Source organism: Strigops habroptila, chromosome 3 (genome assembly GCF_004027225.2).
Source record: "Strigops habroptila isolate Jane chromosome 3, bStrHab1.2.pri, whole genome shotgun sequence".
Taxonomy (NCBI): domain Eukaryota; kingdom Metazoa; phylum Chordata; class Aves; order Psittaciformes; family Psittacidae; genus Strigops; species Strigops habroptila.
This window is the reverse complement of record NC_044279.2, coordinates 8,218,970-8,239,786: the sequence shown is the minus strand read 5'-3', so window position 1 is coordinate 8,239,786 and position 20,817 is coordinate 8,218,970. Positions and strand designations below refer to the sequence as shown.

At 41.0% G+C, this 20,817-nt stretch overlaps 1 protein-coding gene across 2 annotated transcripts in view; it reads left to right on the top strand.

The window, feature by feature from the left end:
- Positions 1-20,817, top strand: part of GRM3 (glutamate metabotropic receptor 3) — a 106,307-nt gene that overhangs the window by 52,595 nt on the left and 32,895 nt on the right. For both annotated transcript variants that reach the window (XM_030479882.1, XM_030479883.1), the window contains exons 2-3: positions 6,971-7,574; positions 19,934-20,789. In XM_030479882.1, coding sequence (XP_030335742.1) covers positions 7,077-7,574; positions 19,934-20,789 — 1,354 coding nt within the window. In that variant the 5' untranslated portion in view covers positions 6,971-7,076. The remainder of the gene's footprint in view (positions 1-6,970; positions 7,575-19,933; positions 20,790-20,817) is intronic.

Below are 20,817 nucleotides of genomic sequence, written 5' to 3'. Positions count from 1 at the left end.
GAAGAGAAAGCACACTTAGCTGCTTTGCAAGGCCTGTATGACTCTAAGGCTGGCAGTCAAACTGAATCTCAACAGAAACAACTCTGAGAAAGGACTCTCTGCCCTCCACGTATGCAAAGGCTCAGCCTTATTCTGACCACGTTGTTGCACTGTGAGGGAAATGTCTTGGCAGAGGAGTGATGAGAGTGAAATCTGGCAGCTTGCACCGGTGCCATTCACAGGGAGCCAAGAATGTACAGACAGAGCACCTCAGTTGGAGCATGGAGAGATCTGGGCCCAAGAAAAACCCTATAGATTCTGCAGAGAGCTACATAGTGATTATGAGCACAAGACATAAATGAGCTATGTCTTTAAATGGGGGCATTAAAAAAGATGTTTAAGAATCAAGTAGGAGGGAAAAGCTAAATACTTGTCCACTACTTCTCCCACCCAGCCTTTGACATTGCTGACCTTAACACAGCAATGACATCCTTGCACCACCTAGCAGGAATAATTGCTGTGACATCCACAGGTCACAGAAGCCAGCTGCTTCTTTGTCCCCAAAATCTCTACATTCCCATTTTTTCCCTTCCATGTCTCTCTGGGACCACACAGGAAGACTGAGACTAAAGTCAACTAACACACAATCAATAAGCAGACAGCACTTGTCTGTTCGTTGCTGTCTCTGCTGGTGTGCTTTCAGCTGTCACCAATGCCTGGAAAAAATAAGCAGATGGATAAAAAGCAGTAGGATTCAGCTCAATCCAAAAAAGACAGACGGGGAGATGGTGGGACTTGCAAAGGTCTAACCCTGCATTACATCAAGATCATTATACCACAAATTGTCCAGATGGTACAAAGCCTCAGGCTCATGGCTGGACTTCTCAGTACACTTGAATATACTTATTGTCGAAGTGGAGCAGAAACTCTAACGAGTTAGGAGACTGCACGGCCTGACCCACATCTTTAGCTCTGGAGGTCTGCTCTTTGCAGCTCCCTCTCCTGAGACCAAACTCACATTAGAAGGACTCAGCCAATGCCAGATGCGCTCATGTAATTTACGAAGTAGCGAAGACCCATGTTTCCACACCACATTAATGTCTGGTAACCTCCAGGGGGTCTTTGTTCCTCATCAGGCTAAATTAATAGGTCTTGTTCTAATCCATAGAGTCCTTTAATATCTAGAAACTTTGAAAGTATCACTTCAGAGACATCTGTTTTCCTGTGTGATTAATATTTTAAATTCTTTTTTTGAAACAGGATGAATATATCATAGATCTCTGAGGAAAGGGCTAGGCATCTGTTGTATGTTGACATTGTAGAAAACATAAAGCATCACTTGTTGATTACAGTACAACCAGTAATGCAGTGTTCTGGGGCTTTTTCTACTCATTCCAAAATAAGAGAACATACGTTTGTATTTTAAGAGGAATGGTCTCCTTCTACACCAATATATTACCTCTTGTTTTATATGTCATTCTTTATATTGAAATTTCACCTAAATCTTAAGTTTTCCAAACTCTTCTACCATATGCTAGGCATGGGATGAACTTGTATGGCTTGCACTTTCATGCTGCTGGCAGTGGTAATTGCATTAATTAACTTTTTTCATATATGAATTTCGAAGTTTTAATGAAAGGCACAAAATCACCTAGCTGTAAAGTTATTTTTGTCATTTCTCACAAGGAAAGGAAGAAAAAAATATTCTGAGATGTAACAGCCAGCAATTGAAATTTAAATCACTTTGATTCATTTTCAGCAAATTTATGTGTCAGCACCTGATTAGCATTTTATGAAGGAAATTTTTCCATTTCCATGGAAGAAATTTACTTATTTTCTCTACCTCGCCATGTTTTCTGCAACTTTTTTCCTTTATTTTTTTACTTCCTGATTTAAGCTATCAGATTTCAGCCAGCCAGAGTGAGGATGTGAGCAATTTGTGTACCTGGCACATATCTGTCACTGTAAGGGTTGGTTGCTTTTACAAATGTTTTTCTTCCAGAGGTGACAGCATCTCTAATTATAATTGGTAAGGGGACTCAAGCTTGTCCATCACTTTTTTCTGACCAAGTAAGACATCTTATCTTTCAGTGCAGTTCTCATCAGGCATTAAAGTCAAGCTCTGGCAGAGCACATATAACTGTGCCAAATGTGTCAGATGAGCAATGGTACTGTGCAAGTTATGCATGATCTCTAAGAGAAAGAAATCATGGCATTTAACTTGCGTCAGTCTTGAAATACACACCAGAATTTTGAGCCAAAATTAGAATTGTTTTAGAAATCTTCTTCCCTAGGATAAGATTGTTAGGGCACAGCAAGAGTTCAGGGAAAGGTATCTCTCTGATGGGGTCTGTCTTGGAGATAGATCTATTGATGATACCATTAACTTCAAAGTTGTAATATGCCACATGACCACAGGTATGGGGAACTTCCCCTGTGACCTTCCACTGAGCACACTCCTCCTCCAAAGGAAGTTTACTAAGGGTGGTAGGTGATACCAAGTTGACATATGGCTCCTGGCACCACGATATCACATTATAGTCCTGAATAATGCAGTAAAAATCCGTGACTGCCAAGAGGGAGCCACCCACAATAAGGCTAAACATAATCTTCTCCAGCACCCACGTCAGCTCTTGTTGCACCCTTTCTCGGGAAGCTGGGTGCACAGATGAGCCCTGAAAAATACTTAAAAGGGGAACAGATGTGAGGCAATTTAGGATATCACACGTGGCAGGGATGAGGGGAAAACCCTCCAGAGTTTTAGCCCAATCATATAGGTTGTCCCATTTGCTAGTTAATGGTGTTGAAAAATAGCTAGGAGACCTGAGGTGCCTCAGCTCTCACTAAAGTTGTCCATGCCATCCTTATAAGTGGAAAATTGGAAGTCTATAGCTGTTGGATAGATTGCCAGTGCCAGCCATTGGTGCAGATATGATGAAAGGTGTCAGTAAATTTGTCATTGGTGTATGAACAATCATACTCAATTTACAAGTCATTTGGCTAAATGAAAGATTAAACTGCACTTCTTTTTGCAGTCTGAGACCTAGAAAAATAGACCGAAGACACTTAGCCTAATAAGAATTCACCCCTGAACCAACAGCACGGGTGGAGCTAATCTATGAGCTTTAAACAGAAACCCTGCAGAGGATCAGAGCTGTAATGTGAATATAGCCCTGGAAGAAAGCCATGAAAGACAGATTTAGTTTTGGAGATGGTACTGGGATACTGAATGTAGAAAATCCATACATCCTCTTTCTCATTCTAGTTGCTTTCACAGAAACAAGGATGTGCACATCCTTAGTAAATAAGCAAACTTACACCAAGAACTACTGGATTTTTGCAGCCAACTTTCTGCAGGCACAGGAATAGCATACCAAAACTGATTATTCAGACCAAGAGGCAAGGGTATTTTCAACAAAAGCAGCACAGCTGCTATTTAACACAAGTAAATGAGTTGCTTTTACTGAGGGAAGTGCTGGTACTGTCCCCCAAGAGCAGACATAGCTCTCCTCTGGGGACCTTTGCTGGTGGAAAGAGAAGGGGCTTCAGAGTGCCAAGGGAAGGTGTTTCACAAGTGGAGTGCTGCTGGCTAAAGTTCACATAGGGAAGTGCTGTCAGAAACCCTCTGATGCAGGCATGGAAACCTTTCTCCTTCTACCTGTTTCTGTTTGTTTTACATTTTGATATATGGATCACTTCTACACCTACACTCTACATCTATTTCCACCAGGGATACAATGCCTATAGGGCTGGAGTGTACGTATTTTTAGTATTAACAGAACACCTAGAACATTACAATCCTGCCTGTAGCTGGAGTTAAAACATTAAATACAAATGAAAAATGAAAGGGTTGCAGCTCAATCAACAGGTGCTTCTTTTGGAAACATGATTTTAGTAGAAGAGGGTGCTGCAAAGCCAAATCAGCGCAGTCAGTGTAGCAAAATCACTTCTGATAGGAAATGGCAAATCTTGACTGTGGGCTGCTACCTTCACCTTGGTTAATGGGAGGAATATGGGTTGTATCAGCCTGGAACAGATACAAAATGTTTGCATATAGAGTTGAGAGTTATGCAAGCTGCAGAGAAAACATGTGGGAGATGCACTCCAGAGGGAACAGGAGAGGAACTGAGTTGCTAGCCCATCTTTGCAAGTTGCTTTAAAATAACCTCCCTTCTCCATGTCAGTCTGTCTGTTCAGTGTCACCATAGTGATGCTGCTCATCGTCCACCCAAATCTGCCTCACAGCTTCCTTCAGGAGTCCCACCACTGAGAAGCTGCTGCTCCTGGAAGCATCCTTCCCTCTCAGCTCAAAGGGGAAGCCTCCCCCAACAAACCAGCCTTCACATTAATGCCTCCACTCCCCAGCCTACACCCAGCACCCTTGTTCCTTGGCAGGACATTGCAATGCCACTGCACAGGCAGCAGTGCGCAGGCTACCAAGTCTGCAGAGGGAGAGAAGCACATTTGATACTTGAAGCTGTGTTTTTTGGTAACTGTCTCACATTTATAAACAAAGGATTTGAACACATAGAATAGGATGATCGTGTTTTCCTTGAAAACCTCCATTGGGCACTTAGTATGTCCCCAGACAGAGCAGGATCATGGAGCTCTCATCTGTGTTCTCCAACCCAGGTGGAGTTCCTACCACCTCCTCCCTTCATATTCCTTCATAGCCCTCGACATATTCACACTGGTGCTCTCAACACAAAGTGTCAAGGAAGATGAGAAAATGGTCATGCCTGTTCCTGATCCCCACCTTCTCCAGTTGCTCCTTGACTTCTACTGGGACTGATGCTCTGCTGTGCCATAACTGATTTTGGTTTCCCTCTGCCCGACTGTAACAAGCTTAAGTTATAAAATATAGAAATCCTTTGCATTGTCTGCAGGGAAAATCAGCTTTCTCTATAGCATCATTAATTTTACATATGTGCTTTTTATGTGCAATGTTTAAATAGTTTTTGGTACTTTTTTAGCCTTTAATGCTGGCATATCAAAGACACATAGATCCCTGAGACACAGGTGTGATATAAAGTGGATGGTGATGCCATTTGCAGAAAACAGTACCTAGGAAGGAGTCAGAGGGATGAGAACAGCCTCCCTGGCGTTCAGGGTAAACCCACTGTAACTCTCAGCATGTCCCAGGTAGGTTTTAGGAAAACTTCTAGAGGACTCCATTTAGAAGCTTTTTCTCCAGCTTAGTTGTTCTTGGTAATGTCGAAGGGCTGTTGAAAACAGGATGGGTTTAATATGACCTTATAAAAGACTCACATAAAAGCCAGGAGGAGTAATGGGAAACAAGGGAGGTTTATTGTTAAAGTATAAGAGGAGCACTGGAAAGGATCAAAGTTTTATTCTTGGCTGTGCTGATGACCTTAGGTAAATTATTCAGGAACAAGCTTGGAAGAGACACCAGCTTGCTAAGGAAGTTTGTCAGAGTCAGTGCCTCAGTGGGAAGCAGGGTTGCAGGGCACAGTTGAAAGCATGTTCTTCAATTCCTAAAGGGAAGCAGAGACCTTTTCAAAGCCTGATAGTGATTGTGAGTGTCGAGCAAATCAAAATCTGAACTTAGACTCTTCTGAGAATCTTATTTCATCTTTCTGTGCCTTTTTTTCCCCAAGTGTAAAACAAGGAAAATAAATATTTTACCAGTGTCGAAGGATAAATGTATGAATATTTGCTGAGATACGGTGGTGGCAGAAGCTACAGAAGTAAATAGAAGGAATATTGCAATAAAAAAGTCCCAAGTCTGGATTTTATCAAAATGGTGGATTAGTGGTGAGAACAATAGAAGTCAATTTATCTCAGTTATTAACCACACAATCATTTATGTGACAAATGCCACCTTTTTGTCTGATATTTTTTTCCAATAGCATAGTATCACCATTTTATGTGTTCTGTATACACCTGAATAATATTTGGTAAATTACAGAACTAAATCACAGAAAGTGACTGAATACATTTACTTCATAACTTCTCCTAACATTACCAGCAAATACATTTTCTGAACCTGGTTAATAAACCACAGATGATCAGCAAACTACCTTACTTTTAAATCACTGAGAGATAATGGAGCTTGTTTTCCATTGACATATCACTTATTTCTGAATGGAAAATTCTGCTCAGACTACACACATGTTACTAGGATAGCAGAGAAAGATATTTAACAGTACATCTGACACATTACTGATTTATTAGAGAACCATGTTGGACTAAATATGAATAAAAAGCTATCCTATTATACAATTTGGTACAATAACATTGCAATTGTACCAGGATAAACAACTGACTTGCAATAAGTGCACTTATCCATCATACAGTGTTAAATCTTAATTGTTGCTTATTTCAATTTCTTTGTGTTAAGTGTTTCTAAATTATAAATAACACTGCAATGCTAATAATAATATATACTCTATTAAGGAAAAGGTAATTACAGAAATGAATTATTGAAGTGCTGTATTTAAATATTACCACACTTGATTTATCTGAGGATTTGTAGAGCAAGGCTGCCACTTTGTGAAGTTTGAAGAGATATTGACAAGGAGTCTATGGACAAATCATGCATCTATGTTGCATAAATAGACCTTGTGGTTGCATATTTAGTTAAAAAAATGTTACAACATGATCTTCACTCTACGGCTTGATTTGTCTCCTTTTAAGGTCATTGGCAAACTGTCTTGACCTTAGTGAGGGTAAAATCACAATCCTACGTACATACATCACTGCTCTGTTCTCCCTTTGATCTGAGCACTGAACTGTGATTAACACTAAAGAGAGCAAGTCCAGCCATAAACATTTTCATGCCTTAAGCAAGCATCAAGTAAAAGATTCCTCCTTGTCATGTCTCTTCCTTTTCTCTTTCATGTCTCTTTTACTTTTTTTACCTTAATTTGCTTGCTAGAGAATCTTTCATGCCTTAAGAAGGGGTGGTTTTGTGATTAAGACATCTCACATCCCTTTTTGCCCTTTCTAATTCCTTCCCTCTCTTCTTTAGAGGTCCAGTGGAAAGACGTGTTGGCTTGTTCTTCACTGGCTTGTGGGACAGCACTTCAAATTTGGCAATGGATCAGAAGGATTGAAGAGCACATTTGCTCCCACCAATGTTTCTTAGAGCTGCTAAAACAGGACCAATGAAGATGTTCACCAGGCTCCAAGTCCTTGCACTAGCTTTATTTTCCAAAGGAGTTTTCCTTTCCCTAAGTGACCACAGCTTTGTAAGAAAGGAGATCAAGATAGAAGGGGACCTGGTCTTAGGTGGCTTATTCCCAATCAAGGAAAAAGGCACCGGGATAGAAGAATGTGGGAGAATCAATGAAGACCGAGGCATCCAGCGCTTGGAGGCCATGTTGTTTGCCATTGATGAAATCAACAGAGACAACTACTTGCTGCCAGGAATTAAGCTCGGCGTTCACATCTTGGACACATGTTCCAGGGATACATATGCCTTAGAACAGTCTTTGGAGTTTGTCAGGGCATCGTTGACTAAAGTGGATGAAACAGAGTATATGTGCCCTGATGGCTCATATGCCATTCAAGAGAATTTACCACTGCTCATTGCAGGAGTCATAGGCGGTTCCTATAGCAGTGTCTCCATACAGGTAAGTCACAGGAGCCCCATCAGGTGAGAATCATTTGTCTGTAATTCCTGGGAGAGAACCACTGCTTACATAAGTTCATCAATAAAGCAAGTCTTAGCTCAATTACTTTACCTTAGGGGTCAACTTAGCATATAATTTTTACTGAATTCATATTAGTTTGATTCACTCTTTAAAACACTTATTGTTGTTTAAACCTCTGGCAGCTGCCCACTTCCTTTATGTATGGTGTACCCCAAGGGCATCTGAAGTTTTCAAAAGTCTTAGTATTATTTTGATGTTTGCATTTCATGAGACTTTTACAGCTCTAAGTTCAGATATCTGCTTTCACATCAGTAATAAATTATATCACCTATGTATCTGAATAGATGTATGCCTGCCATGATGCATGTACATAACATTTGTAATTTAAGCAACAGATATTTAAAATTAAAGAAGAAATACTTATCTTACTCTGCTGCCTGGCAGAGTGCAGTGGTAACAGTCAGAAGTCCAGCACAGAAGATGCTCTCAGTACATCTGGCTCCCTTCTTCTGGCACATTGTAATTGCAGCTTTCGGTTGTGCAATATCTGTCCCAAATAGACTGTCAGTAGGGTGTTGGAAAATATTTAATGGCTTGCAACAGTGGGTTAAATGTTCCATATATCCTTCCAACTGCGGTTTTATTACATGCTTGGTTTCAGCTGCAAGGGGCTAAACATAATGTTGATTCCTTTTGGTCTTGGCTTCCCATTTTTTATAAAGTCATGACAAAACTTTAAGTCCTTGGCATTTTTTTCCATTTAAAGAACATGAAGAATATACACGCCCTCTTTTTCAGCACATGTTCTGTATTTCTCCTCTGTAGACCAGTTACTCCTATGACAGTGCAGCCTTGGATGTTCTAAAGTTCCTCACCCCTGCCAGTGTGCACTATCCAAGGGCAAAAATAGCCCCTAGTTTCATTGAAGCTGCTAAATCTGCATATATCTCATTATTTTTGGTTAAATTAAATAAACCAGTCCACATTATTCATAACCACAAGCAAGTGGTCTTTTAAGCCCGGATTCAGGTAGGCTAAGGCCCTACATCTAATATCTCCTAATGGTCAGCTGTAGGTTTCTAAAGGCACAAAGCCTTGACAATGTTGGACCACTGTAAGCAACACACTTTTCCAGATTGAGTACAGGGTGTAATTACTGCATCAGTGTCAAAGGAGAAAAATGTTTTTTTATACTACAGACTATCACGGCAGTGACAGAAAGCCCACAGAGCTTCATTTACCTGTTCCAAAGAGAGGCCAAGAGTTCATCCAATGCTCATTTCAGTCAGAATTACATCGTGAAACTGGCTACTGCTCTTGTCCAGGAATTAAATCACATCAGCTTGGGAGCATGTCCAGTATCTACAAGACATGCATGAACACAGAAGAAACATTTTAACAAATTCCATTTTATTCCCTTTTGTGTTCCAATCTGTGGCTTGTCTGTGTATTTATAGTAGGGAAAACAAGGGCAAATGGTTACCCATACCACAAGACAATAGTTTTTGCAGAGCAGAACCTCATCCATCTCTCATACTAGGAGCGTTTTAGTCCCACTGTGCACCAGTTAACACAGCAGGGATGTATCCTTCACCAGTTACATGGGTCTGTTCACTCGGAGAACAAAGAACAAGGAAGTTTGGGGGCTGGAAAAGAGATGTTTGACAAGGAGAAGTGATAGCTACAAAACTTCGCACAACACAAGCTGTTAAGGAAATAATTATGCATTGTCTCTTCCAATCAGACAAAGGGTACATCAAATGAAACCAGCAAATGGCAGGTTGTTGTTGATGTTAAAAAGTAAATTAGTTCAAGAAGCAACTAAAAAAAATCAGGAACTTGTGTATAGATAGCACCTTTAGCTCAGCAATTCCAAGAGCTGCAAGTATCTCAAGGCTGGTAAATGTATTTTGAAACATCGTATGCTTGCTCTATGCCACTGGTGGAGAGGTGGCAGTGGTTTTGCTGTACCATTGGTTTAGTCGTTTGTGATCAACCTGTTTCCCAACCCACCCCAAACTCAAGTGTGTCCAAAGGACATGAATCCATGAAATAGCCTAAAAGGTACATCCATATAAGCAGTTACAGCTGATGAAATGGTACAGGTATTTACTTCCCTCCCAGAAACCCTGAGGTAGTCATGCCACACTCCTAAAATGGCCTGGGGCCTCTTGCACATCTCTCACTCTGTCCCTTTGAAGCCAACCTCTGGTGATCACTGACATAAGACTAAATCTATGTCCGAGGCAGAAGATTGGATGTAATACATCTTGACTATACAAAGTATATACAGATGCTTCATATTCCAAAAGCTTGAGTTTGGGGCAGCTGTAAGGCAGAAATTAGAATTCCTGATAAAAGACTTTCTCTTTCAGTATATCTGATAAATGGCAATATAGCTATATGCATATCTTTATGTCACCCAATTTTCAAAACTTAAGAGGGATGATGAAAGAATAGTTATATCTAATTTTACTTTATGACCTATACAGCTTCCAACTATAGTTGCCAATAGTTGCTCAAACATAAGATCTTTCTTACAGTTCTTCATAAAAATAAAGAAACAAGTTCACAAATCATTCAATGTGTCTTAGAGTATTTTCTAGCTAGAAATGAAATATTCAGTTGATCATTTTCGCTTGATACAGATTGATTTGGCCTTCCTTCAGTCTCTCTTTTATAGCTTCCCTTTAGATTTCACACTCTCTAGAAAAGATGTAATTAAGCCATTCACTCCTTGCGCACATCTTGTTAAGATAGCCAGTCATGACTTCTGTTTCAAAAGAAAATCGTTGTCAAGACCGACATTGAAGACTTAAAACTGAAGATGTAAGGACTTCAAAGCATTAAAGCCATGCATTTTAGTGCCACACCAGAAGAAGAGATTACCACATTTCATGTCGCCTGTATGGAATAGCTCCAGTAGCAACCACTGCTGAACAACAAGCGAGCAGTAGGTACATGTGCAAGGCTGAGCATCCCTATTTCCTATGCTTTCAAACAGCACTCAGGGTGTTGGGTGCTTCCAGATGTAGCCCTGTAAAGCATTTTTATTTTGCCAGGGAGCTGTAAACATCATAAAGTCCACAGCGCAGTTTCTTAGCTTTAAAATAAACCGTACTGCGCTTTTCAGACAATAAATTATTTCTGCCTTTTTTTTTCTTACCACCTGTGAAGTTGCCATTGTATTGCAACACTTTTACTTCTCCTCCTTTCAGCCTCCCTCTCCAGATTTTTGTCTGGACAGCTGTCTACCAAATCACTTCATGATGCTCCTGCTGACAGATTTCTGCTGCTTTCATTATCCTTCCACCAAGGAAAAAAGAATTTGCCGGTAAATCAGCAACGAACACCTTCCCCACTGAGTCAGTATGTGCAATAAGCATTTTTTGCAGAGACTAAAAACAACAAGAGCATGCAGAATGCTTAATTATTTTCTGGTCAGACCAGGCTATTATTGTTAATGATGATCTGGATAATTAGGTTTTAGATGTTATGTTTAAATTAGCAGTGAGACCAATCTGCACAGCATTTGATCCCTCAAAACCCAAGCCAGGATTCTCAGTCAATGGAAGGGCTCACGTAAAATGAAGCTGTTTTCATAAAATAATAAAATTTTAACCTGAATGGAGGGTCAGAAGGTAAATTCTCCAAAGTTTGGAGGACTTTATTTTGCTTTTCATTTGATTTATCCACTCTGTCCTATTTTACAATAGAAATTTCAACATTTTTTCCTTGAAGATGTTCAATGACATTGTAAAATAAAAGAAAAAAGCACTGTTCATTTGCACGGAGGAGCACCTGGACGGCTAATCTAAATGCCACATTTAAAATACTTATGTCAGCTCTGTCAGGAATATGCATGCATAAGCAGGAATAAGACTATTCACATGCTAGATTTGTTCTTCTCTGTTTCTGAAAATTGGACCCATCTTCTGAAAATGAAGATTTGGGTTCATTCCCTGCAGTCAACTTTTAGAAACATGAAGACATTCCCTTGGGTGGTCTGGGCTTTGCATTTCCATATCCACTATACTCATGCTGATGTAGAACTTTAGCCCTGTGTAAAGTTTCCTTTATGCTACTAACCCACAAGACCTCCAGATCATGGTCATGAAAGTTTCTGCCAAGTTAAAGCCTCATCCAGAAAAAACGGCAGAGCAGAGACCAGTACCCAGCTGCCTTTTCTTGAATTCCTTGCTGTGTCTCAGATAAACTGTAGCAAAACCAGTGGAGAAGGTTTAAAGGTACATTACTCCTATCACAAAAGCTAAGGCCTCTCTTCCGAGTGAGTGACCATCTGGCATGAAATTCAGAATATGTGCTCTATTACTAGCAATCTTTTCCTGGCTGTAGTTTCTCCTTAGCAACACAAGTCTGCCAAGGGCTCTTGGAGCCTGAAAGCTAATCATGTCCATTTCTTTCCTCCAAGGATAAAGCATCTTCCAAGCAGAGTCTTAACAATAGCCTGTGATTTTGATAACCACCAAAAATAGGGCAAAACCCTTAGAAGAACTACATGCAATCTACCCCCCTTAACATATGGGGCTCAGTCCCCTGGTGCATGGACCAAACAGCGATATGGGCAGGAGAAATGTGCAGCGGACTACAGGGGCTCGCCAGGTACCACAGACCATGTATACCATTTGTGTGCTGCTTAAGAAGAGCTTTGCATTCAGCTGTGCAACGACAGCCTCTGGTGATTTTGTGCTTGCAAAATTAAAACAGATCCTTATTAAAAGATCTGTTCTGTGACATGAGCCACCTACCTCCAGCATTTCAGCTAGGCATGCTCTTGCTGACTTCCTGAGGTCTCCTTTAAACTCTTTCCTTCTTTTATCTCTGTTCTTCCTTTCCCTCTCCTACCTGTCAGCCAGATCCTTGCTGTTTGTTCCTCTCTTTGTTTCTATTTCACATTTAGAAACTGAACAACCACTAGGTTGAGATTTTCAAAGTGCCCAAGCAGCACTGGACATGTCTTTCCTAGAGATTTCAAAGCAATGTGAATTACCTCCCTCTGACCGGCTTCTTTGCAGATCTCAAGGTAACTGTTTCCTTTGCAGTTTAGTTGATTTGGTTTGGGATAATATTTTTTTCTTCAGTGTGAGAATTTTCTCCTTTTGTCAAGGGGAAATGATACGATTTCACAGGGATGGATAAGTAACCCATGTGATACAAGCAAGAAGGAAGGAGCCCTACCATGTTACAAGTGGGAAAAGATGTAAATACAAGAGAAACTCGCCAAAAATAGGAACTACTTAGGGACATCTTGACATCACCCTCACCAATTCTCTTCCTTCTGATTAGAAGCTATGCATCATTTAATGAGTCTCAAATAACCATATTTATCAGTCATAGCTCTTTCAACTCCAGAAACCATTTAATGCTTTTAGAACCATCAATCCCAGTTTTACTCCCTTTTCTCATCATGTGTAAATGTGACATGAGTCACTCGTATTCAGCTTTATCAACTCCCAGAGAAGAGTCTCACTTCTCATGCAAAGCAATGTCTTCTGAGCAGATCTCTTCTCAGTGTGCAGGCTTAGTGCTTAGCTTACTTCAGCAGTTAATGCTGTATGGAGGCAGAGTGCATATGTGACAGCTCACTGTGCTATCCTCTGCAGGAAAAAAGAGAAAAAAACCAATTTCCAAACAATTCTTCTCTTTGAGTACAACATTTCTCTGCATGTCCTTCTTGGTTTACTTTTTCTTATGCAGAACACGCATCTAAAAAGGAATTCCTGGGCCTTCCACAGAAATCCTAGTTGTTTTTCTGACAGTATTCCCTCTTTCTGATGTTTATTTCACAGAGGCAATTATTTCACTGTTCAAGCACTGCTTCTCTGGATGTGACAGCTATTGAGCCTGCTGAAAATATTTAGTTATTTTTTTCCCAGCTTCATTGCCAAAATTTTCATGAGAAAAGCAAAACAAAACCAATGTTGTCTTCTCCCCTCCCCCTGATAACAAATAAACCACCAGACATTTTTATTTGTTTGATAATGATTTTTTTATTTCTGAGTTAGTTACTTTTTGCGAGAAATTTTGCTAAGGAATAAGACTCTCTAACTAGTAAACAGCCCTCTTAATATCAAAGAGAGAGAAAGCTGATGGAAACCACTGCTTCGGGCCTGCAATGTGACACGAGGGTACACAGGAGTGCAAGCGAGGCTGGGACTCCTAAATAGCTTCACTGCTTCTGGCTCAGTTCCTTGCAACTGACCTTTAATGATGAAAAGGACTGAGATACCAGCATCGCCAATGCGTTCCTGGGGTCAGAGCTTGAAGTCTAGCTGAAGCTGAATAGGCATCTTCTGTCGCAGGTGGTGACATAGCCCCTGTGTAGACACTGTCTTCGATAGTGCTTGTTATAACATCCCAGACATGACACTCACAGTTTTAAAATGGAGAGAGGACATTCCAGGCTGATAAAGGTATTTCAATTCTGGAACCAGTAAGGAACTTCAGCTCCAAATTTTGCATTGAAAACAAATCAGAGTTTGGAGTGAAGTTTCTTTTTGGGTCCAAGCTGAGCAGCTGCATTTGCATCATTAAGCTCTCCCCCTCCCAAATACTCACAAACTATGTATGTCAGAAGTGCCCAAGCTGAGTCACAATGGGTCACACTGTCCTCAGGGTAAGAGACATGCCTTTGAACCTAATCCATGCCTTTGTTCCTAATCCATGCCTTTGTCCCTAATCCATGCCTTTGTCCCAAGAGTACAGGGAAAGTTACAGTGGAGCCCATTTCTTCAGGACTGCTCATTGCCAATGATGCAATCTGGCAGCACTCACAGCATGCTGGATTGTATCTACAGTACACAAATGGAAATTATTCTTTCTATTTATTCTAATTATTTCTATTTACTTTATTCTTATTGGACCACATCTGGAATACTATGTCCAGCTTTGGGTCCCCCAATAAAAGAAAGATTTAATAAATACAGAGAAAGCATGAGGGATTTTTTACAAAGTCATGTAATGACAGGACAACGGGGAATGGCTTTAAGCAGAAGGAGGGGAGATTTAGATTGAATTCTAGAAGTTCTTCCCTGTGAGGGTGCTGAGGCGCTGGCACAGGGTGCCCAGAGATGCTGTGGCTGCCCCATCCCTGGCAGTGTTCAAGGCTAGGTTGGACACAGGGGCTTGGAGCAACCTGCTCTAGTGGAAGGTGTCCCTGCCTGTGGCAGGGGGTTGGAACTGGGTGAGCTTTAAGGTTCCTTCCAATCCAAACCATTCTATGATTCTGTGATTTTACAGTCGTGGGTATGAGAGTCTGGAGTGCATACCGTACAAGAAGAGATTGAGAGAACCAGGTGCACTTAGCCTGGAGAAGAGAAAGTTTGGTGGGAACTTAATATCGGCTTTTCAGTATGTACAGGTTTGTTCTCAATAGCACAAAGAAAGTGTCCTTTACTGAGATGGATGACAAGAGGATGGAAGAAAATTCTTATAAATTGAAAGAAAGGAAGTTCTAATTTGACATGAAATGTACGAGCCAGGTGCTGGGAGCAGGCCAGTGCAGACAGTCGACTAGCAAGGCACCTCATTTATTCTTCACATTAGGTTTAAGCCCACCAATTATCACACATCCACACTCCAGCCCATTCAGAACCAATTTTTCTTTCCTGCCTTTTTAAAATGACGCTTTCTGCCAGAATTTTGGTAAAATATTTTTAGATTTAAGGAAAAAAGAAAAATTCAAATAAGAAAAATTTCTTTTTCTTTTTTTTTTTTTAATGTTTTAGCTGTAGCTTGTCATGCAACTGCCCAAATAATAACAAAAAGCCCACACTGCAGATTATCATTTAGGAACTACATGCAATGTACACCTACAGCAATGCACATTTCTTCAAGAGCTCATCCACTGTGTAATAGCAATGATCTAGACATTAGGAAAAGCTTGGGACATGGCTTTGCCATGATCTTGCTGTGGGAATCAGCACAAGCAACTTATACTCAGAAATAGAAAAACTTTCTCAGGCAGTGACTGAATTTCCATCAGGACAGATTGCAGTTCAGAGGACTGGGGATTTCTCCAGTTTCTTGATAGAGACAAACCTCCTTTACCTCAATCCTGTTCTGCTCAGCAGCCTGATTTACTGTCTGTTCAAAACAGCCACAGGAGCTCTTGCCTGTCTCAGAGGAGCTCTATGAAATCAGATTCATTAAGCCGTGTTAAGTGTCATGAGATTCTCATATGGTGAAATTTTAGAAGTGCAGAGAGCACTGTCATCTGACAAGAGGCCTCCCCTGTCCAACAAATGTGTGATAGAAACTTGTGTATTGTAGTGAGGAAACACTATCTGTTCTATCACTTCTGAGATTTTTCTTCTTTCCAAAGTGTTTTCCGTGCTCCCCAGTCCTGTACAAATTCAAACAACCCATGTAACAGCCTCTGGGATGTTAAGAAGGAAAATTTTATCCAAACTCATCAGAATAAATCCTACTGACAGCAAAAATAGTCCTATGGAGGATAGGCAAAATTCTTGATGAAATTCAACAAATCAAAAGACAGACCAAGGTTTCTGAGACATGTAGATGGTACTTACCTGACCCCAATTATGAGCAACATTCTTGACTGGCCAGAAATATACTCAGAAACCAGGTTCGTGTGTTTGATAGCTGTAGTGAATTCATGGCTTCTTGCAGGTAGTTATTACGAATCCATTTCCAGTGTTCTAAACTAGATTGGCAATTTCCTACAAGTATTTGTACTGTCCCTGATGAACAGGGAAGTAGAAGTGACAGACACAGCTCCAGCACCATGAGAGGGACATCAGTCTCCTCTGGCATTGCCCTGGCCACTCCATTTGCAGGGTTTGCAGTCTATCCCTATGGAGGGACATGGCTCACACTGGTCTTTCTGTCGTGCATAAGGTAGCTCCTTACAAATCACCCGCTGTCCTAGCAGCTGGGTGAGAGCCAGGTCTGCTTGGGAAGTGGACACTTCAGCACAGGACAGTGACTTCACTAATAAACCCAGCAGCATGAGGACAAATAAAGTTTTCCCATCATGCTGGAAGCTAACTATATCAGCATGCTTTGTTCACAGCAAGCTGTGCAAAGCAGTTGTTTTCGGTTGCAGATACAGAACATCAAGCCTTATTTTCAAAGGTGCTGAGTATATGCAAAACCAACTCATTTTCACAGCAAAAAAAAACAGGCTGCTACTGCTGCTTAAGTGCCAGCATATGGATTTCAGGCTCTAATTGCATGCACCGTGGCTTGATTAATTTGCTGCCTGGAGTGTTGCCAATATAGATTATTTCACTTAGAAAAGCTGGATATGCACTGCAATTTTGAAGCTGTAGTACGCATCCTAAGGCAGCATAGAGGTATGGTATAGGTATGACTGATGTTCAGTATTGGTGCACGTAACTCTGGTTCACATTTCAGTGTCCTCCTTTATACTGAGAAACTGCAGAATAGACATAGCCTTAGATATCAGCTCCTCTCCAGAACCTATTACTTGTGTTCTTATCATGTTGATCGTTTAATCAGGATCTGATTTTCAGAGTCGGAAGTTCAGATCAGCATAGAAATTATAAAATCATAGAATCATAGAACGGTTTGGGTTGGAAGGGATCTTAAAGATCACCTAATTCCAACCCCCATCACAGGCAGGGACACCTTCTACTAGAGCAGGTTGCTTCAAGCCCCTGTGTCCAACCTGGCCTTGAACACTGCCAGGGATGGAGCAGCCACAGCTTCTTTGGGCAGCTGGAAAAAGGGACTGTTCTGAAACTGGCTAGTGCCTAGAATCAATATTTTACAATATTCCAGAAAATCCTCAAGTTCAGAATTTCCAGAATTAATAACAAATACATCTTCATTGAGCTCCACGATCAGTCCCAGTTCTCAGAGATGATTGGGTCACTATCCTCTATGATTAATCAAACTTTCCCATATTATTTAGGTTTTGGTCTATGAAAAACCTCCCATCCAAACAGCTTTGCAGTGCAGAACATCGCAGCAAACAGCAGTGCCACAAGAAAGCTTTCTTCTCCCAGTAGTACAGGAAGCGGAATTGCAGGCAGTTTGCAGGGACCCTAGAAGATAGTGACCTCCAAGGCTCAGGGTCCACTTGTAAAATGGGAGTGTAGTTCTGTTTCTCTGCATATAGATAATGTTGTTGCTTAGACTAAAAGAAATAAAAAACAATAGAAAAGATGCTGTATTTGTTAGAAATGTCTTTCTGTGAACTGAAGTCTTGGCTACGTGTTGAATAGCACTGCTCTAGCTAGAAAATGGACTTCTTTTTTAGCTGGTTTGGGGGAAGAAAGCACAGAATGATATGTGTGCATATCTTGATTACGGTTTAGCTCAAATGAAATGATTCCTGCTAGAATAAACTGAGACAAGAATAGAAATTCCAACCCACATGGTTCTGCAGGAAATGTTCTGATATAGCTATACAGAGGACATTCTCACTGCCAAATCTAAGTGCTCTTTTTGAGCGAGGCCATGTGAACCAAACCATGGGGATATGTGGGCATGTAATCAGAAGTTGCAAAGTGGCTTAACAATGTTGAAAGCATCCGTTGCACCTTGGTGACAAAACAAGCCTCTCAGCCCACCCCGTTGCTCTAAAGCTGTTCATTTAAATCACCACAATGGAAATTAAATCCCACATAAGGCAGTTTAACACGTTACCACCTAGCAGGGTGGTTAAGGACACATCTACTGTTTCCTGAGGAACAGTAACTTGTTTATCCAGAGCACTTCCCAGCTGTGTGCCTATACCCATAGGCAAAATCCCAGAGCATTAGCCAAAGCTCCCTGTAAGGAAGCTCCTTCCAAACAGTTTAGAAGAGGTTTTATTTTGGTTTAAACTAAAATAAACCAGTCTTGGTGGTTTATTTTATAAAGGCATGCTTCTGCTCCCCAGGTAGAGCTGAGATGCCGAGGCATCCCACCAGCTCTTCCAGAAGGACAGGAGGACAAGGGACTCCCCAAATCCACTGTTCCAAGTAGCCCAGTGGTTGTGAAAGGCACTGTGCATGTATGGTTTGGCAGCAGAATCTGACCCAGACAAGAGGTTACAGGTGGAGACTGAGCCACTAGTCCACTGTCTGCATCACAGAAAAGATAGAATCCAAATTGATAAAATCCCAAGCGATATGGCTTGCCAAAAAGCAATAGCATTCTTTTGGCTTTTTCTACTGCTGTCTATTTTGCTATAGATGCAGACTTCAAAATTTGCCTTGTTCCACAGCATGTCTTTGAAAACAGTCTTTTGCCTTTGAATTGTCACAGACATAGAGCGTGGTCAGAGCAACATAGGGGAAAATGGGAAAAATTAATTGATTGGGCAATATGTAATAATTTTGCCTTAGGAATCTCCAGTACACTATTGCTTTTCAAATGGTTTTGTCAGGCTGTACTCCAAGATCAGCTTTAAATTTAATTTACTGGACACAGCTTCTACTTACCAAGAGCAGAACTCCATAGTCTTCCCTTTGTCATATAAGAAGTAATCATAGGAAAAAAATGCCATAAACTTTCTTCATTTCTTTCCAGCTATAATAAGGAGCTGCACTTCTATGAAAGTAACAGAGTAGATTTGGGAATATTTGAGCATTGGATATAGCACCAGATGAAAATTTAAAAACAAATCAACAACAGGACTATGGACCACATAAGTCACACAAGAAAGGCAATTAGAGATTATTAAAAGTTTTCATTATTTATGAAAAGCTTTAGGTCCACAGGACATTGTGCAGTACTTGAGGAGTACTAACATGCAACAAATGTGCCATCTCAGGGGGACTGCACTCAGAACAGCTCAGAAAAATGGAGTTTAAAAGAGTAAAAATTAGGAGAAGTGGGAACTCAGCTTGGATAAGTGGGGGCAGAAAGTTCTGTGGAAGCTCTGTACATGTATATCTGTGATATGTGCATAAAGAGAAATTTATGCCTAATTAATGCATTTGATTATCAAATACAGTGAGTCTTGGAGAAGATGAATCATGCTATGAACAACAGTCATGCAAATCCCCAGACCTTAGTAAGAAGCACAGACTCAGACTGAAGTATATTGTCCATTTGTATCAAATTCTCTGTTAAATAAATAACAGAGTTTGACATAAATAAAGGTCTGTCACAGCCCCAGTAGGGCCCTGGCAGTTAACTGGGCAACAGAACAGCTATTCTACATATGCACAGCACACTGTTTCTCACTGGAGTCTGTTACCAACATCTTCTACCAACACTCTCAATCTGTGACTGTGAGAATACCTCCTGTTAAAAAACAGTTTATGCTTTTCCCTATATTTTTCTGTTCAGTTCTATAAATACTATCCTTTAAATACCTGTGTTCTCCCCCTTCTCTCTAGGTGGCAAACTTGCTCAGGCTCTTCCAGATCCCCCAGATAAGCTATGCCTCCACCAGCGCCAAGCTGAGTGACAAATCCCGCTATGACTACTTTGCGCGGACAGTGCCGCCGGACTTCTACCAAGCAAAAGCCATGGCTGAAATCTTACGGTACTTCAACTGGACTTATGTGTCAACAGTTGCTTCAGAAGGAGACTATGGGGAAACAGGGATCGAAGCCTTTGAGCAGGAAGCTCGCCTCCGCAACATCTGCATCGCCACCTCCGAGAAAGTGGGCAGGTCCAACATCAGGAAGTCCTATGATGGTGTGATCAGAGAGCTGCTCCAGAAACCCAACGCCAGAGTGGTGGTGCTCTTCATGCGAGGAGATGACTCTCGGGAGCTTATTGCAGCTGCCAACCGCTTCAACGTCTCCTTTACCTGGATTGCCAGTGACGGATGGGGAGCTCAAGAGAGTATTGTCAAGGGCAATGAGCACATAGCTGCTGGGGCAATAACCTTGGAACTTGCTTCCCATCCAGTTAAAGAGTTTGACACGTATTTCCAAAGCCTCAGCCCTTACAATAACAGACGCAACCCCTGGTTCAAGGACTTCTGGGAACAAAAATTCCAGTGTAATCTCCAGAACCGAAAGCCACATAAAAAGGCTTGTGACAAGCACTTCACCATCAACAGTTCCAACTACGAGCAAGAATCCAAGATCATGTTTGTTGTGAATGCCGTGTATGCGATGGCCCATGCCTTGCATAAAATGCAGAGGACTCTCTGTCCAAACACCACCAAGCTCTGTGATGCCATGAAGCATCTGGATGGGAGGAAGCTGTACAAAGATTATCTCCTGAAAGTAAACTTTACAGGTAAGAACTTCTGTGTTAGTGCATACAG